The sequence below is a fragment of the Drosophila hydei genome, unplaced genomic scaffold (genome assembly GCF_003285905.1).
Source record: "Drosophila hydei strain 15085-1641.00,03,60 unplaced genomic scaffold, DhydRS2 tig00008119-arrow-pilon, whole genome shotgun sequence".
NCBI lineage: Eukaryota > Metazoa > Arthropoda > Insecta > Diptera > Drosophilidae > Drosophila > Drosophila hydei.
This window is the reverse complement of record NW_022045830.1, coordinates 6377450-6396329: the sequence shown is the minus strand read 5'-3', so window position 1 is coordinate 6396329 and position 18880 is coordinate 6377450. Positions and strand designations below refer to the sequence as shown.

Genomic DNA, 18880 nt, shown 5'->3' with positions numbered 1-18880 from the left:
TAAATTCTGTTCTTTGTGGGCTATAGTTGAACTGCGGGTTTTTATTTTTTTTATATTTAGTTATTTTTTATAACTTTTGTCTAGTAAGGAAATAAAAATATAATATACACAGATTTTTGCTTTTTTTATTTGGGTAGCTCATATTTTCTGCGTACAAATACACAACAAAATGTAGAAAATCTCATTAATTAGACATAAACGTCGGGGACTTGTTTTTTGTACACAAACATGACAGAGATATGGGTATGTGTGTGTGTGTTTATGTGGGCGAGTGTGATTGAATGTGCAAGTGTCTAGTGTGTGTAAGCGATTAATAAGTGTGTGTCAATGGCTTGTAATAGTGTAAGTGTGAGTGTGTGTGTGTGTGTGTGTGTAAGTGTAAGTGTAAGTGTAAGTGTAAGTGTAGTGTAAGTGTAGTGTAAGTGCGTAAGTGTGTGTGTGTGTGTGTGTAAGTGTCAGTGTGTGTGAGTGTGCGTGTTGTGTATGAGTGAGTGAGTGTGTAAAACGGGGTAGTGCACGTGTAGATAAAACATTGTACATGATATTATCGCTTAGTAAACAACATGTAATCAAATGTGTGAGGATTTGTTAAAGGAGGACGACAGTGTGTTAGTTGAGTCGTTTGGATTTTCCGATCTTCGAATGGAGCGCTGTATCTCTAACAATTCTCTGGTGTCTTGTTCGCCTGTTTCTTGTTAAAAACTAATTTGGAATTTTGTCGTATATATTGGCGTTGATTTTGGAATTAGCTTTAGATAATTCTTCGTTGTTTGAACTTCTTGAATGTTGAATTGAACTGATCTCTTTTTGGAAATGAAAATGATAGATTTAGGTGTGCGTGTTGGTTTCTCGAATAAGGAGTTCGCAAAATCAGGCTTTGTTGGTGTAGTGTGTATTATTTTTAATTAGAGCTCCTCTTTTTTTCTTTTTTTTCGGTACGAGATGACTTGGACTTGCGTGAATGCTTCTTGGATTTGTGTGATTTAATTTTGGTACTTGAGGAGCTCTGACGCTTCAGTTTCTTGCTCGGCGAACGACTTTTGTCGCTGCGCGCGGAACTGACGACCGAGGAGCTACGCTTAGTTGCCCTCCATGAAAGTCTTGAGTGCAGATCCAGCTAGAAACAGATTTTAGATGTTTTTTCTATCTTGTTTTTTACAAATTTTATTGTGTTGTGTTCGTGTTGAGTCGTATATATATTATATATATTTGTGATTGAATGAAGCCGTTCTAAGTAGAAAAAAAAAACAATAAGCTTACCAAATGTGGATGGACAATACAAAATGTTGGCGTTTATAAGTAAAGCGTGTAAAATAGTACATTTAACTAAAGATTTCTGTGTCACGCTTTTGCCTTGTCTAAAATTAAAAAATATTGGCAAAAGCGTGCTTCTGCTGCTATGTATATGTAGCCATACAACATGTAACAAATTATATTTTGCATATTTAAAAAAAGTGTTGGGTTGTGTTCATCGTTAAAACAGAATACACGAATCGATTAGTATTTGTTGTACAACAAAAGATTTATATATATATATATATTTATATATACAAGTATTTAATCAAATAAAAACGTACATGTGAGTAAATTAGGTGTGTTGTGTTATTTATATATCGGCATAAATACATATATATATTTATATAGAGGATATGGATACTAATATTGGATTTGAACTGTTGATTAGCAAAGCATGAACTTAAATTTTATTAAACATACATATATTTATACTCAAAATTTAGAAAAATATTTATTGTGCCAACGCATCAAAATTTATTCATAGATTTGTGTAACCAAAATATTAAAAAAAATTATATACACGTACGTCAAATGGATTTAAAGGATTTTATGTCGGGGAGCATTTAATAAGAGGGGAAAGGGGCGTATCTTCAACTCTCCACTGACTCTTAACAACAGTTGGTACCAGCAGTAGCAGTAGTAGTGAAACAGTGGGAGATGGGCGGGCATGACGATATTTAAATACTAATCGATTCATAAACGTTTTCACAGCATATGCTCCTTAACATACATATGCATTCATATAATTTGTTATACTGGCTTTCCATATACATGTGCGTGAGCGTTTGGCGTGTATGTGTGTGTGTGTGTTTGGATGTGTGGAGAGTGTGTGTGTCTGGATGTGTGTGTGTATGTGTGTGTACCTGCTTGCTGCTTTTGACTAAGTCGAAGCTAAGTGCATGCAAAAACTGTAGCATACATTTTAGCGCTGTTGAAATGATACAAAAGATGAAAATTTCGTGACGAAAATCCAAAAGCAGCAAGAGTTAAGCTACATTAAGAAAATATATTTATTATATATATATATTTAAATAGGACATTTAAACACATTTACAAAATGCAAAAAAAAAAATATAAATTATGAGTAAAAAACACGACATTAAGTGAACCTTGAGATGCTTCCATTGTAAGCTTGGTGGATGGTTAGAAAACCTCAAAATCATTGTGTGCGTATGTGGGTGTGTGTGTGTGTGTCTGTATTTGTATGGGTTGGGTGGTAACATTTTACTTGGCTTTACTTATTAATTTATATGGATTTGTATTGTTATGCATTTGAGATTGCTGTTGCTGTTTGATGGTGTTCGTGTTGGTGGTTGCTGCTGCTGCTGTTGCAGTTGTTGCACTTGAACGTTGTTGGTTTTGGATTTTGGATTTGATATTTTTGTTGTCTTTTGTTGTTGCTGTTTGGTTGTTTGGTTGTTGTGGTTGTTGAGCTCACCTGGTAAATTTTGTAGCGGCTTGACGTGCTGGGTGCCAGGAGCGCTGGGACGCATTGGTGCCACCCCACGGACCCCCCCGGTTGCTGCCGGCGCCCCCTGAACGGTGGCCGCCCCCCGATGAGCCGCCGCCGCCGCCTGTCCCACCGCCGCCACCGCTGCCGCCGCCTGTGGCACTGGTTGGGCCCCCAGACGACTGATGCTGCCACGTTGGCCAACGGCTCGGCCACGCGGGACTGTGATTCCATGCCCACGACCAGCTCCCTAATTATCATCATTGCAATGGCATGCATGCATGTTTGTAGTGTGTGTGAGATAGAGTGTGCATGTTCGTGTTTGCGTGTGTGTGTGTGTGTGTGTAGGTGTGTTCATTTAATTTTTTTTGTATATTTATTTATATATATATTCCAGAGCGGGGCATTCCATATGATTCCATATTCAGTTATTCCAGGTTTTTGAGCGTTGATTGATTTGTTTTTGGTTGGATTTCGAATTTTTGCAGTTTAACAGTATTTTTTTATAATATAAATTGAGTAAGATATCGTATATATATATATAGAGATATATATATAATATATATGGATCGCCAAGATATTGAATTTTGGTCATTTCAAATTATAATTAAATACATTTGGATTCATAATTTTGAAATCGAATGCAGTTGCAAATTTCGAATTTAGTTTTTAGAGAGGAAAGACGTTTGGGCAAATAATTAAATAGCAGGTTTGGGTTGATACAATTTGGTTTTTGAATCGAAAAGTTTGTCGATTTGTTTATTGGTCGTTGGTTGTTTGTTTGGTTGCATAAATTTCAGGTTTAGGTTTTGGTAGAGAATTTTTATAGGAATTTTGTATGGTTTGACGAACATATATATAATTTTTTTTTTTTTTGGTTTGCAAAGTTTTTTAAATTTTTTGTTACCGAAAAACAAATGATTTGTTTGTATATATAATAGTTTAACAACATATATAAAAAGAAAAGAAAGAAAAGAAAAATCGAAATAAACGCGTTAGATTCTTGTATTTACATACAATAATAAAAGTATGTATATTATTAATGTTTATATGAATTAAATATATATGTATATGAAAATTACGTTTTGATTGATAAGAAAAAATGCTAATATATATTTTGATATTCGTGTTTTGGTCTCTTGTGTATTGTCTGTGTACTGAGTGTTGCTCAAAGAGCAACAAATGCAAATTTTACTGCCTCTAATAATATTGGGAATATAGTATTTTTAACAACAAATCACAGCGCAAGATTTTCGGCATCTAGTAACGAAATGAGCTTATGCTCGATAAACATTTTTTGTATGGCTTTCTGTTGCTTGCGATGGACACAATATTCAAATTTTTACTTAATTTTTATAATAATATTAAACAATAAGCGTTAAATAAAGCAATGGGCATTTTCTTAAAAATAGGCTACGTATTTTTGGTTTTTCTTCTAACTAAAAGCATTAATAACTTAAATATATTTAACAAATTTGTAGAAGCACGATGATTAAAATAATAAATAATTAGCGTTGCAATTAGCATTAAATGCAATTAAGCGTAAGTAAAGCGCAGGGAGCAACAATTGTTAGTTTCCAGGGCGTAAAGCAAAGCGTAGCATAATAAATTATAAATTTGTTTCCATTGCTCAAATGTTGGCCAAAAGATATCGTAAGGGTCAGAGAGCTGTTCTGGGTGATGTGTGTGCAGTAGCTGTGGATGGTGTGGTGTGTGTGTGTGGTATGACGTGCTGCGCTGTGTTAATTGTCGTGGGTCGTATGTAGTTGGCAGCATTTAACATGCAAATTTTGACATTGTAAACGAAAATAAAAAGTTTTCGAAATTAGTTCGTTTTAAAAAAGCAATGAAGCTGAAAACAAAACAATAAAACCATCGGCCTGACAAAGCCTATTTCAGCTGTGTCAGCACAAATCATTAAACCGAATTAATATCGAATTACATCTAACTACATTACGTATTCAAACAGAAGTACAGTACAAATTTGTGTTTCTGTGTATTTGTTGCGACAACTGTAACTGCGAATCTGCGATAATGGGACAAAAAGTAACACGCACCATAATCACTGGCGAATTAGCTGAGCCACCTTGCTGGGATCTTGATGGGCGCTGGGACGCGCCCAGAGGAACGGAACCACCGCCCGAATTGTTAGACATGGCCACAGCACCGTTGCTAATGCCACCGGCAGCTCCATTGCCGCTGGCGGCATTAGGATAATCATAATAGCTATACTCGCCTTCATAAGCACGATAAACATCATCGTAGTACGAATCAGCTCCAAAGCCGGGGCGAAATTCCGAATAGCCAAAATAATCATAATCGTAGTCTAGAATTTTGCACGAGATATGGTTTTGCGGGAATAGGATTGTGGTTAAAGGTTAATAAAGGAACAATTCGAGTGTTGCGAGCGAGGTGTGTAAGCGTGTGTCCATGATACTGATGCGTGTGTTTAAATGAATGAGGGAACCTGTTTTAGCTGCGTTTGACCAATTTGTAACTCGAATTAGGCGCGTTCTAAACGCTGACGGGGGTGGAAAGTAGTGGTGGGTGTGGCAGACACATACACATACAATATAGATGTAGGTTTAAGTAGATTGATGGCTTGGGTTACTTACCGGTGATAAAACATCAAACAGTATACAGGGTGCTTAACATTCGCTACACAGAGAACACAATGGCAACGTTTAATTATGATAAACACGGCTATGAACAACGTTTAGAGGTTAAGTCTAACTATGTGTAGTGGTATTAGTAAGTTATAGTTGTCAGAGAGTACAGCATCTTGAAGATGTAGAGGAGGAGAGCCGAAGATAAAGAAAAAAAATATATGGAATGAACGTATGACAACATCAAAAAGAATCAGGCATGCAGACAATGGAAATGAATATATAGAGAGAGAGCATTAACATACAAAACTTGCAAATATGAAATATTTACGTTTAGCAGTGAAAATCAATCAGAGTTTGGTTATGTGTGTGCGCAAATTGGTTAAATCATATCTCAATTATCAATTTGTTAGTCTCAATCTAGCTGGATACTAGACTGTGGGTAGGTGCTAAGGCATTTTGTGTGAGTGTTGTGTATGTGTAATAGTAGAAGTAATAGTAATAGAAGTATTTGGGGGCACGAGCGTACAAGTTAGTGGGCATCGCGCTTTCTAACCTTAAAATAACTAACTAAAATGAGAGACGATAAAAACGATAAAAGGTGTTGAATGAAAAACCAAATATTGGCATTGGATATGATAACTTAAAGATGTAAGCTGCAGACCAATTACATGTATCTGGCTAGTATTAATTCAACAACTTTAGTTGTTAGTTCCGCTGTGGCTTAGTAGCAATTACATTTATCTAGAATTTAACTATTAAGTAAGGATTACGCTCATTTGTATTCGAATAACTACAAATCTAAATCAAATGACTTTAACATGTTTTCCCTGCGATTTTAAGATCATTTTCTGTCTTTTTTGGGAGCCACACATGTGAGCTCGACAAGTATATATACACACAGATATTCTTGATACTTGATGAGAATAATCGATTGGTTCACTTATTGGCGTATTTGCCCAACTTACCGTATTCACGGGGTATCGGTGTGCGTAGAGGCATACGCGCCCCTGGTAGGCGCATGGGTGTGATGGACATCATGCTGGGGTGTGTCGGCGACAGATTTCTGTATGGAGACAATGTTTCAAATCTTTACAAATCAACCAATTTAAAAAGGGTTGGGGTTATTAATAAGTTTTGGTTTTGTTGTCGTGTGATGGGTGGCAGTGAAGCAACAAAGTGGGATCACCCATTTGATCACAAGGCGATTGGCAATTCGCAATTGGCAATAAAAAGAAAGAAAATATAAAATTAAATAAATTAAATGAATCATAATAAGACTCGTTACAGTGAATAATGGCGACTTGAAGAGTAAAGAGTTTCCAACCAAAATCTTGAATCCAATTGTAATTAAAATTAGTGGATTTTTGAATTTTGCGCCAATTGTGTTGTGTTAGACCAGGATAATTTTGCGCTTTTATATATCGGGTCACTCGTTCAGCCGCTCTTTCAGTTCAAGCAAAAGAACGAACCGCTCTTTCAGCTTAAGCAAAAGAACGAACCGCTCTTTCAGCTTAAGCAAAAGAACGAACCGCTCTTTCAGCTTAAGCAATGAACCGCTATTTCAGCTTAAGCAAAAGAACGAACCGCTCTTTCAGCTTAAGCAAAAAGAACGAACCGCTCTTTCAGCTTAAGCAAAAAGATCGAACCGCTCTTTCAGCTTAAGCAAAAAGAACGAACCGCTCTTTCAGCTTAAGCAAACGGCTGCCAGAAGAAAAAACCATTGCTTAAACAGTTACTTACCCAACAATTCCGGGACGCGCCTGCATCATTTGCATCATGCGTCGTTCGCGTGCACGCAGAATCTCCTCCTTTTTCTTTTTGTCCGATGGTGGTTTGGCGAGGGAGACCTGTTAGTAAATAACATATATATTACCGAAATATATATATTAATGCAAGCGAAAGGTACCTCAATATTAGAGGCGCCGACCTCCTTGCCATTAAGGCCACGCATAGCTTCGACGGCGCTATCACGATCCTCAAAATGTATAAAGGCATAGTCTTTTATCTTCTTGACGCGTTCCACCTTGCCATATTGCTCGAATTGTTCCTGGGAAAGGTTTTTTTGAAGTAACTCAAATTGTAGGAGCTATAACTAACCAACCTTCAGTTTATCCTCTGTAACGTCTTGCGTTAGATTTCGCACGTAGAGTACTTTAACCTTAGACATTGTTTGTTCATCCGGCTCCTCCTGTGGATCAGCCCAGTCGACTATAATATCACATCCCCAAACCTGCAAATACAATTTCATTATATTTGGATGCACGTGCAATGGGATTTAATACTTACCTTAATTCTACCAGTGCCAAGTCTCCGTTTGGCCAATGAAGCCGCCTTGTGTGAATCGTATTCGAGAAAGCAAAAGCCGCGATTCTTTTTCTTGTCATCTGGCGAGCTATAGATGATTACCTCGTAGAGGCCAGCTACGAATTTGTACGAATTTTTTTATAAATATAAAAGAAAATGTGACAATTAGTACTATATTTTTGAATATACAATATTTATTAATTAAATGCACAACTACGAAATAGATTAGTTTCACACACACACAAATATATATAGAGAGAAATACAACAAAAAAGTATTTGTATTGACAGCATTTTTGTGTGTGTGTGTGTGTTAATGGCTGAGTGTATCTATGTATGTGTGTGTAGATGGCATTAAGTACCGCACTTTAAATTAAATTTGAATCAATAAATTAAATAAATGACAGAAATGCACAACATTTTACATGACAAGCGGCGGCTGTGCATGGTAAAATAATGCAAATTTCTGAGCTTTTCAATATTAAATTGATCGTATCGTTTACACTTGTAAAGGTGATTTTGAAAACCAATGCCAACAGATTCTTTGCTTTTTTAAATATTTTTGAAAAGTAAATGCGCTAAGCTAACCGAATTTGGTGTGTATATATTTTCGCATAGTTATACGTATATAGAAAGATAGACAGAGAGAGAGAGAGAAAGAGAGAGAAAGACAGTGTATAAGTAGTTTGAAATCAAAGACACACTTAGAGAAGACTTGTAAGAAAAACTAAAAATTCCGTTGGTTGATGTTGCTTCTGTTTTTTTTTGCTTTGTACACGTTGCAAAAATGTAAGTAAAAATGTATATATATATAAGGAGTTATTGTAGAGCACACACTGAGCTTGAGTATTTCTTTGGTAGGTAAAACAAAAACAGTAACAGGATAGTATACACTGAGAAAGACACAGATATAGTAAGAAACACGTATATATATATATATTGATTTTGAATTGAGTTTCCATCGAATTGCAGTTTGAGAGAGAAAGAGTAAAATGAGTTGGGGTGGGGGATTAACACGTTTACAGTAAGTGTTTTCTCCAGTCATTACCATAGTTGATTGGCCAGAACAGAGATCTATACGAATTGTATTTTCCTAACCAAATTGATGGAGTTTTGTGTGCGCGATAATTGTTCTGTTCTAAAACAAAAATTGTCGCATTTTTGATGCTTTCAAAAATATTCAAAAATGTTTGTTTAGCTACAGGTTTTCAATGTCAACAAATCGGGCACATTTAGTGAATTAAATCAATACAAATCATAATTAAAGTGTAACAATTATTTTTTTGTTGTATTTGCTAGATAGAAAGAGAGAGAGAAAGGGGGACAGTAGTTAAATAAGCCAACAGTTTTGCTTATTGAGAGCTTCCTTTTTAATGGGATTGTGTGTGTGGCATGATTATTCAAATTTGGAAGAATTTTTAAAAGCGAAAATTGCAAAACAAAAATCCAATTAGTACTTTGTTGCTGCTGCAGTCGTTTTCAATTCTGGCTGTCTGCAAGTATCGCCCCTAAAAAGTTGGATGCCGTACGCTTATTTACCAATTCGCTGGGGGTGGTGTTGGGTTTTATTTATTTGTATGAAAGTTTTTGGTTGGAGGGTTTTTGGTTTAGCTGATTTCATTTGTTTGGTTTTTGTTTTGTTTTGGATCACTTACGTGCATGTTTAGAAAATTCCTCAATTAATTCGTCACGATCTCTATTTTTAGGTATATTGCCGACAAATAGCCGGTGATTGTTAAATGATATCGTAACACCAATCTTTTTGCCTTTCCGAATTTCAAAATCATTTAGCTGCAATTGTTCAAAAGTTCACACAAAACAAAAGAAAATTTTGATTTGCTATGAAAAATTTGTATCCATTGGTACTGCGATTTTTGGGATTTCGATTTCTTTTTTTTTAGTTAAGGTGAAAAGTTATGGTTGTTTCGTGGGTGTTTCTGTGTATGTGTGTATTTGTGTGTAGGATGTGCGTGTTGACTTAAAAAATTTGTAAGATCTAGACTTAGGCTTAAGAATTTGTAAATTAGTTTGTTATTCGTGCCAAATAAAAAAGAATTTATAAAAGTATTTGATTAGGATTTAGCTAATTTGTTGTGATTTTACATGTATTCATTTGCCGTTGACTACCGAGAGTTGTTCATCGAATGTCATCCGTGGCTTGTTTTTGGTTGTCAAATCTTACCTTCCGGAAACATACATACAAATAATTTCGACACCAATTGCAGATGACCTTACAATCACAACATTCGAAAAGAATAAACACCTATTATTCCTAGGTTATACAACTAAAAACCAGTTACGAAAAGAATATGCAATGCATAATTTTTGAATAATTTTTTAAACATTTTTTCATTTTGCATTTTGGTTTTCGTACGCAAAGTTAATGACTGGAGATAATATTTAGTACATAAGTATATCGTTATTAAAGCGTATGGCAAACGGGTTGTATGGGCGAGTCTGTGACTGGTTGTGGTGGTTGTATGAGAGTGTGTGAGCTGGATTGGTGCACCCATTATGTTTATTCTGTTGAGGGTGCATTTGAAAAGAGTCTCGAACGCTTTTCAATTCATTGAAGTTGTACTGCATGTTGGTGATGGAATGGTAGGTGGTTGGATGGCAATGGATATATGGTTGGATGTGATGACAAAATAATACAAATTAAATTAATCAAACGATAATAACCTGTGAGTAGTTCCTAACCTAAGCTAAATGCCTGCCTATTCAATTAGCCAATTAAGTTGTTTGAGCCAATTGGATTTTTGTTTTAACAATTTAAAGCCGATTTGTTTTGTAGAGCTTTATAAAAAGGCGCTTGGGAAAGAAAGAAAGCGACCTTTCGTAAAGGTACATAGTTGAAAATTTTAAATAGCTGTTTTAATTTCGTTTCAATTTACCTGTAAGTTTACCAAATTCCTCTAAAATTTCATCTTTGCCTTTTGACTTGGGTATATTGCCTACGAAAAGGCGCAGATTCGGTACGCTTATATTTATTTTCAGACACTTGCCGGGTTTTATTTCGTGATTATCGAGCTAAATTGTGGGGGGAAGGTAAAACGATTTTTAATACCAATTCAATGTTAATTATAATAAATAAAAATGTAAATCATAATTCAATAACTGAGTAATAATTTTGTTCAAGAACTCAAAATGGAGTACGGGTCAGGTTGAGGTTGGGTCGGAGCTTTTCAAATTAAACAACAGAAGTATTTAATGTATAATAATAATTTTGCATTACCAATTTTGAAATATTTCGAAGAGGTTTTCGATTTCGTCGCGGCATTTTGAAATATAGTAAAATTATTAGTAAGTGAAAAGTTTGTTAGTTTTAGTTTCGTTATATAAGGAAAGCTCAGCAGAACTCTGGGTTGTTAGTAAAGAAGGACATGCTCGGCTTGTGTTCTGTTTTTAATAAAACCAGACAATGAAAACGTACCCCTACGAAGTTGAGAGTCAAATCATTATATATATATAAGCTACGGTTCATATGCTTGAGCTACAAATTCACTTATGGTTAAGAAAAATTCAAAAAGAATAAGGGAAATTCAAATTAAAGTTGGGGGAACAGGTTTAACAAATTGCAGTTTTCAATTCAGGTATGTATCGCAGAGAGAACTCTTTTCAAATTTTGCGAATTTTCTTTTTCGTTATCTAGTGCTGCTAAGTAGTAGTAAAATTATATTTATATTTGTATAATCTATATAAAAAGGACATGCATACATAACAAATTACAGATATTTAGAATAGGCAGAGCATAAAAGAGCGTTAGCGATTAAGATGAAGGCAGGACTATAGACAGTAGCGATTAAAGTAGCAACAATAAAGATTCTTCGTTTAAGTTTGTTTTGTCTCAAAGCGCCGAATCGGGATAATTCAGGTTGTTGTTGGAATTTCAATCGTTCGAATTTGTGCTTAGAACTAAAAGTTTTCAATTGTAGAATTTGGGTCAAGCGGCAGTGTTGAGGGCCAAAACGATTCGTATTTACCTACTATACAGAAATTTTGATAAATATATTTATATATATAGAGATATGTATATTGTTTTAAACACAAAGCGCTTTATGGACGGACGGTGTTCTTGCTGTGTTGGGTCGAAGGGGTGGGGAGACATTTGGGTGTATTGATAGATTCAAGGTTGGATTAAATACCTGTCGCACAGCATTAACGGCCGCTTCGCGATTTGTGAATGTGACAAATGCGTAACCACGATTTGTGCCAGTCATGGGGTCCATCATTAGTCTAAGGTCCCAAATGGTTCCGCAGTTTTCGAATAGCGGTATTAGCTCATCCTCAAACATATCCTTGGGAATTTTACCACAGAAAACCTCGCAGCCATTGCCGGGCACATTCCCCTCCCAGTTGGGTGGCGGCCCGCCGTATTTGCGTTGTCCTGCATAGCCGTTATTAGAATTGCAATTGACGTATGATTATGTCCAACCCACCTGTGGTCACGTCCAATGTGTAACCGGTGCGTTCCAGAATCTTTTTGATCTTCTCCTCATCCGGACCCTTTACCTGTATGGTGCTGGCGGTCGCGGGCACACCCTGTTGACTGGCGCGACTCTTTTGACGATAAGTTTTCATAACCCCACACAAGTAAGCAGACTTATTTGACACATGTTCCAGATTTGACTCAAGGAACTGACTAAGCACATTCAAGGCACCATCAACAGGAAACTCCTTGAGCGCGTCCAGTGCGCGCTCGTCCAGCTCGGCGTGAGCAAGTTTGCCGGTTTTGTAGATTTCATCCAGTTTGCCGGCGACCTAATCGTAACGCAAACAACGAACGGCGCATCAGAAATAGAAATAGCTAGAATTTTTCCATAATTTGAAAGTACCTTTTTGTCCAGACCATATTCCAGTAGTTTGGGATAGTCCTCAGTACGTTCGCCATCGCCACGGTCATCGGCTTTCTGGTTAATGTCGTCCAATAGTTCGCCATTGCCTTCCGCCATTTCTGCAAGTAAAAATATATTTTTACATTAGCGTGCTTTAAATGCGAGCGGTGGTTGCGCGTTGCCATCGAACTAGGTCGCGAGCAAATACGAACGAAATTCGCACGCATCGCACGCGAGAGCCAGTATTTGCAAAAAAGTTCATTGACTTCAAACAAACGCACGTTGCGAGCGATCTTCGTAGTGGGAGAGCGTCGCGCACGCACAATTTAGTGCGTGCACGACAAGAGCTAATCGGGCAACGAGAGGGAGAAGTTCGCGATGCGTGTCAAAAGCGAAAAGTAAACAATAGAATACAATTTTAACAATCGCGATCAGTCGTTCGACCTGTAAAGACGTGAATTCGAACAGCCTTCGCTTAAGCTCTACTGCTGCAGAGTTCTAAAAATAGAACTTTGCGGTGCATTCTTCAACGCAACAGCAACAAAAACCGCACACGCAGCGTTTTCTTATCGCTTGCTTCCGCGTAACTCAATTGCTTTAATTGTAATTTACGAAATTTCGTCGCTTGGCGCGAGTGCGCCTGCACTCAAAAGCACAATCCGCGATGACATCTAATGTCAATGACCGCGCTACAGCTGTAAAGGTAAATGCAGAAATGCAAGCCCAGCTTAACGTTGTGATGGCAAATAGGCAAGCCTCCATCATGCCAATAAACTCAAAAATAGATATCGCCTCCGTGCAAGGCATCACTAACAACAAAAACACGAAACGTAAACAGCCAAATTCACCAAAAACCATCAAGAAAAGGCTCATCTTCGACGAACCAAGCACCAGCAATGCAGCATTAATATCAGAAAATCGATTTTCACTGCTCGTAGAAGAAGATGAAGACTACAGCGAATCACCTGTAGCTCCAGAAGCCCCAGTATTGACCGACCAGCAAACTACACCGAAACCTCGTCCGCCCCCCATATGGTGTCCAAACATCAAGTCTGTGGCCCTACTTCAACAGATAATAGATAAAGTAATTGATGCTAAATCATACGTAATTAAGCCAAAGAAGAATAACATAGGTGTATTAACCCAATGCAGTGAGGACTATCGCAGAGTTATAGACCACTTTACTAAGCTGGAATTGGAGTTCCACTGCTACCAGCTTAAGGAGGACAAACCATATAGAGTCGTGTTCAAAGGGCTTCACTCCAGCACTGATACAACACTAATTAAAAAGGAATTGGAAACCAAAGGCCACACAATTACAAATGTGCACAACCCACTGAGCCGTATGGACAAAACACCGCTAAATATATTTTTTGTTGACGTGGCTCAGGCCCCCAACAACAAAGAAATTTTGGACATTCGAGTTGTCTGCAGGCAACGCTGCACAGTGGAACTGCCAAGAAGATACAACGACCTGACACAATGCCATCGCTGTCAAGAATTTGGACACACACAACGCTACTGCCACAAAGCTCCCAGGTGTGTGCGTTGCGCCGGGAAACACGCATCCAAAGACTGCACCCGCGAAAAGGACCAGGCACCAACTTGTGTGCACTGTGAGTTACAGCACCCAGCCAACTATAAGGGCTGCCAAGTATACAAGCGGTTGCGCAAATTGCAATCCCCAGCACAAAAAAGGAGTCCCACACAAACACCGTCTACGGGTCCGAGTACTGCTTCCGAAATTACAAGGCCCCGGAGCATTACCCAAGCCACGAGCTTTGCAACGCCTATTAGTGGTGTTTCTTACGCACAGGCCGCTAGAGGTGGACCGTCAAATAAGAATACCACAAGTGACACTTTGTTCACTGAAATGCTTCAGCAACAACAACGTCAGTTTGACGCAATTAATGCCGAGCTCAAAGCGATGCGAGAAGTACAATCCCAACAAGCAACCATGCTAAACAGTTTAATGGCCATCATAACCAAGCTTGCCTACAAATAATGGCTTTACGTGTGGGTATCTGGAACGCCAATGGCCTGAGAAACAAGACTCAGGAACTGGCTGCGTTTCTCTCACAAGAAAACATAGATATAATGTTAATAACAGAAACTCATGAGTGCCCCACTACACAAATTTTCGGATACGAACACTATCAGGCTCATGGTGAAGGAGCAAACTGCTTTGGTGGATCCTCAATCCTCATACGAGCAACAATACCGCATACACCTTTACTGTCAATTTGCAACGCAACAATGCAGGTCTCAGCCATCACCCTGCCTACGTCTATTGGAGCGATCGAAGTTGCGTCAATTTATCTTCCGCCAAACACTGGTCTGTGTGATCATCACATGGAACAGGTTCTAGGCCAAAGGTTGAATAAGACCCTCATCGGCGGCGACTGGAATGGATGGCACCCATTTTGGGGAAGCAATAGTGCGAATCGTCGCGGAGAAGTCATATTTGAGGCGATTCAAAACTTACAATTCAGCATATTGGCGACTGGAGCCCCCACCCGTTACCCAATTAATGGACACAGGCCCTCGGCAATCGACTTCGCTGTCTACAAAGGCATCTGTGACCGGCAATTGACCATTGAAGAATCCTTGGACCTATCCTCTGACCACCTGCCACTAATAGTCACAATCCACGCGCAGCCACAGCCCTTGCCCATTAGGAAACAACTACTGCCAGCAGGATCAGATTTAGGAGTCTTTAGGCGCGAGCTCCATTACTCTTTGCACATAGAAATGGAACTTAACACTCCTGAAGACGTGGACTACGCAGCAAACAAACTGCAGGAAGAAATAGTCAAAGCTGCGCACCAAGCCGCCCCACCATCTTGCCAAACAAGACAACAGTCTCCGTACAACATCCCCCTCACCTTGGAGGCCCAACACCTACTAATACACAAAAGATGGGCCAGGAGACGCTGGTTAAGATTACGCACGCCTGATGCCAAATCCACGTACAACGAAGCCACGAGGCATCTTAAAGCTGCTCTCGCCCTGCTTCAAAAGAGGTGTATCAGCGATGCGCTGGTACGAGCTGAATCGCCCACTGACGCAGAGTTTCAATTATGGAAATTTACAAGAAAGCTCAAACGGCAGCCAATACGTCGACATCCCATTCGGAGCATTTCTGGTTCCTGGCACATTGGTGACGAAGCTCAAGCTGAGGCTTTTGCAAACCACCTTCAAGACCAATTCACGCCGGTGATTACCGCAGAGGCCTCAGAAATCGAAGCAACAGAAGACATCGTTCTCTCGCCCCTCCCAGCTGAAGACCAGATAACTGGATGTACAAAAGAAGAGGTTCTTGAACACATCAGAAGAGTGAAGGCAAAAAAATCCCCTGGATATGATCTAATAAACGGCAGAGTCCTTAGAGCACTGCCTGACTCCACCATAGACTACATAACTATGGTGTACAACGCCATGCTCCGCATCCGGCACTTTCCAGCCTGCTGGAAGCGCGCCGTGATTGTGATGATTCCTAAGCCTGGCAAACCCGTGGGAGAAATTGAGTCGTACAGACCAATTAGCCTGTTGCCAGTACTCTCCAAAATATTCGAAAGAATATTTCTGGAACGAGTACTGACACATCTGGGACGCCAGGAGGCCATTCCAAACCATCAGTTTGGCTTCAGGAGACAGCATGGAACACCGGAACAGGTTCACAGAGTTGTGCACCATATCCTTGGAGCCTTTGAAGAAAAGATGTACTGCTCTGCCGTCTTTTTAGACATCAAACAGGCGTTTGATCGAGTTTGGCACCTGGGACTGCTGCAGAAAGTGAGGACCACCCTTCCAGCCCCATTTTTCGCGTTGCTATCCTCATACCTTATTGGAAGAACCTTCCAAGTGTCAAGGGGGCAAGCAGTATCCTTGACTAGACCAATTATGGCTGGAGTACCACAGGGTAGTGTTCTAGGCCCAACACTTTATACTTTATTCACAGGAGATATGCCAACTCCCGAGCCAAATATAGGAAGTACAGATGCAGTACTCATAGCGACCTATGCAGATGACACCGCCATCTTATCACGTCACGTATCTGCGCAAGAAGCTTCAGACTCACTACAAAAATATCTGGACTCTTTCGGACGCTGGGCAAAACGGTGGTGTATCACCATTAATGCACAAAAGTCTGTACATACTACCTTCGCCACTAGAAGAGGAGATTGCCCAAGCGTTGCATTGGGGCCCACTATTCCCAAAGCCTCAAAAGTAAAGTACCTTGGTATCACTCTTGACAGAAGGCTGACTTTTAAAGCGCACATAAGTCAAGTAACCTCAAAATGCAAAAGCAAGCTAAAAACCCTCGACTGGATGCTGAGAGCTTCAAGCAAGTTGTCTTACAGCAGCAAGGCCGCCATCTACAAGGCAATAGTTGTCCCAACCTTCGTATATGGTATCTCTCTATGGGGCTCCTCGGCGAAGACTACAAGGAACAAAATTCAGACCCTGCAGAATAAAGCACTACGCAGATGGACTGGAGCCAGCTGGTTTGTAAGAAACTCAGTCTTACATAGGGATTTAGCAATTCCCACAGTTGCTGAACTCATTGGGCGACACAGTTCAAGATACGCGGACAGACTTGCAGCGCATCCTAACCATCTCGCAAGCAACCTGGCTATAAACAACAATAGGCGAAGACTGAAGAGATTGCATCCTCTAGACAATATAAGAACTAATTAAGATAGTAGCTACAAGTGCAGAATAATTGGCATATCTGCCCTCCCATTAGTTAAGGTTTAGAGCTAAATGCGCTATAGAGTCTAAGACAATAAGCTGCAACAAAATAAAGAAAAAAAAAAAAAAAAAAAAAAAAAAAAAAAAAAAAAAAAAAAAACAATAGAATAAAAAAAAGAGGCGCGTTCGCAAATTGTGCGTGTGCGCGGTCTGACAGAATCCCAATTGCGGGACTCACGAACTGACCGCTGGCCGGCAAAGTCGTGCATGACGTAGTCGGAGACGGTGACGGTGACGATGACAGTTCCCGTTCCCCTTGTGTGCGCGTGTGTGAGTGTGTGTGTGTGTGCGACAATCAGCTGTGTGTCATTAGGACGGTGGCCCGATAACTGGTTAGTGTTTGTAAAGCTTGTTTTGCATCAAATGGGAATTTAGATGTATATCAATTACATTTATATTTATATGGCCTCATATCGCAATGTGCAATGCAAATGTTAGCAGCTGCAACTGGGACAGTCATAAGGCGAACTTGATGCCCGTTGCTAAGTGACACGCACACACGCACAGACACTAATACAATTTAGTTGTCAGGTCTACTTTGTGCGGAATATTATCAGCACTGAATATATATATATTTATATATTTGTGTGTTTGAACGATTGCTCAAACAAAACCAAAATACAAAAGCCGCAAACACAAAAAGAAAGAACTATGGAACGCGAATATTGCGTAACGTTGTGCAAAAAAAAAAAAAAAAAAACCAACAACAAAGTGATCGGAACGCGAGAGAGCGAGAGTGAAATGGAGAGCGTGGGTCGTAGTGACGAATGGGGGAGTGTATGCGATCCAGACGCGATCATGTGTGTGTGTGTGTGTACGACTGACTCGCTTATAATTCGCATTTGCTTATTGCAAAAATATTTTCAGCGCTGCTTTTTGTTTGTTGCTCCGCTCGCCAAAGCTCTCACCCAGTTAAGCTCTCTTCTGGCTATTGCTATTTCGTTTTATTGCTGTTTTTTGCTATCTTTCTTTGGCATGACATTGAAAAAAATTGTGTTTGTCGTTGCCGTTTGTTGTTATTTTCGTTGTCGTTACTCACTTGCGGCCCGAGTTGGGGGCTTAATCTCGTAGTTTTTGTTCGTAGCGGCAGTAGCAGCGGCAGCAGCAGCAGCAGCTGCGGTTCCGTTGCCATTGCCGTTGGATTTACGACCGCCTAAGATGACGCTGGTGCCAGCGGCAACGCGCTGGGTAACATTCACCAACATCGTGGAAAGACAATTGCCAACAAAAACAATACAAAAAAATTCCAGACGGTTTGTAATTTACTTAATGAAATTAAACTTTTTGAAGCTTTTCAGAAAGGAATTTAGTTTTTTTCACTTGAAAATTCCGAAATGTTTGGCCCACGTCTAATTTTTCAGAACTGGGAAAAAAACTGATTTGATAGCCTGACTAACAACTGTCAACTCATGCAAAGCCTACTCCAGAAGTATTAAGGCACGTGTCAATATCGATAGGTTTCTCTAAAAATAAAACGCTGACAACTCTACACTGACAACTACCGCAGCGAGGAGAAGTACGTAAAGTACGTATATTCAATGGGCAAATTTAATAAGCAACGGGGCAGATGGTGTTTGCGAAAGGCGTTAAAATCAGGACTGAGCTACTGTGAGTAAAGACTAAGACACATAC

At 39.2% G+C, this 18880-nt stretch overlaps 1 protein-coding gene across 13 annotated transcripts in view; it reads right to left on the bottom strand.

Moving 5' to 3' along the window:
* The window catches only part of LOC111600664 (heterogeneous nuclear ribonucleoprotein R), a 48070-nt gene that overhangs the window by 1446 nt on the left and 27744 nt on the right, over positions 1–18880 (bottom strand). For 2 of the 13 annotated variants that reach the window (XM_023316893.2, XM_023316895.2), the window contains 12 exons: positions 12494–12612; positions 12098–12419; positions 11804–12045; positions 10553–10688; positions 7642–7775; positions 7457–7585; positions 7262–7402; positions 7096–7202; positions 6321–6442; positions 4804–5072; positions 2735–2996; positions 999–1117 (listed from right to left, as the gene is read on the bottom strand). In XM_023316893.2, the coding sequence (XP_023172661.1) occupies positions 1080–1117; positions 2735–2996; positions 4804–5072; positions 6321–6442; positions 7096–7202; positions 7262–7402; positions 7457–7585; positions 7642–7775; positions 10553–10688; positions 11804–12045; positions 12098–12419; positions 12494–12612 (2021 nt within the window). In that variant the 3' untranslated portion in view covers positions 999–1079. Of the gene's footprint in view, positions 1–469; positions 1118–2734; positions 2997–4803; positions 5073–6320; positions 6443–7095; positions 7203–7261; positions 7403–7456; positions 7586–7641; positions 7776–9313; positions 9450–10552; positions 10689–11803; positions 12046–12097; positions 12420–12493; positions 12613–18287; positions 18587–18880 lie in introns of those variants that run through there. The other 11 variants (XM_023316889.2, XM_023316891.2, XM_023316890.2 and 8 more) reach the window with 11 other exon arrangements.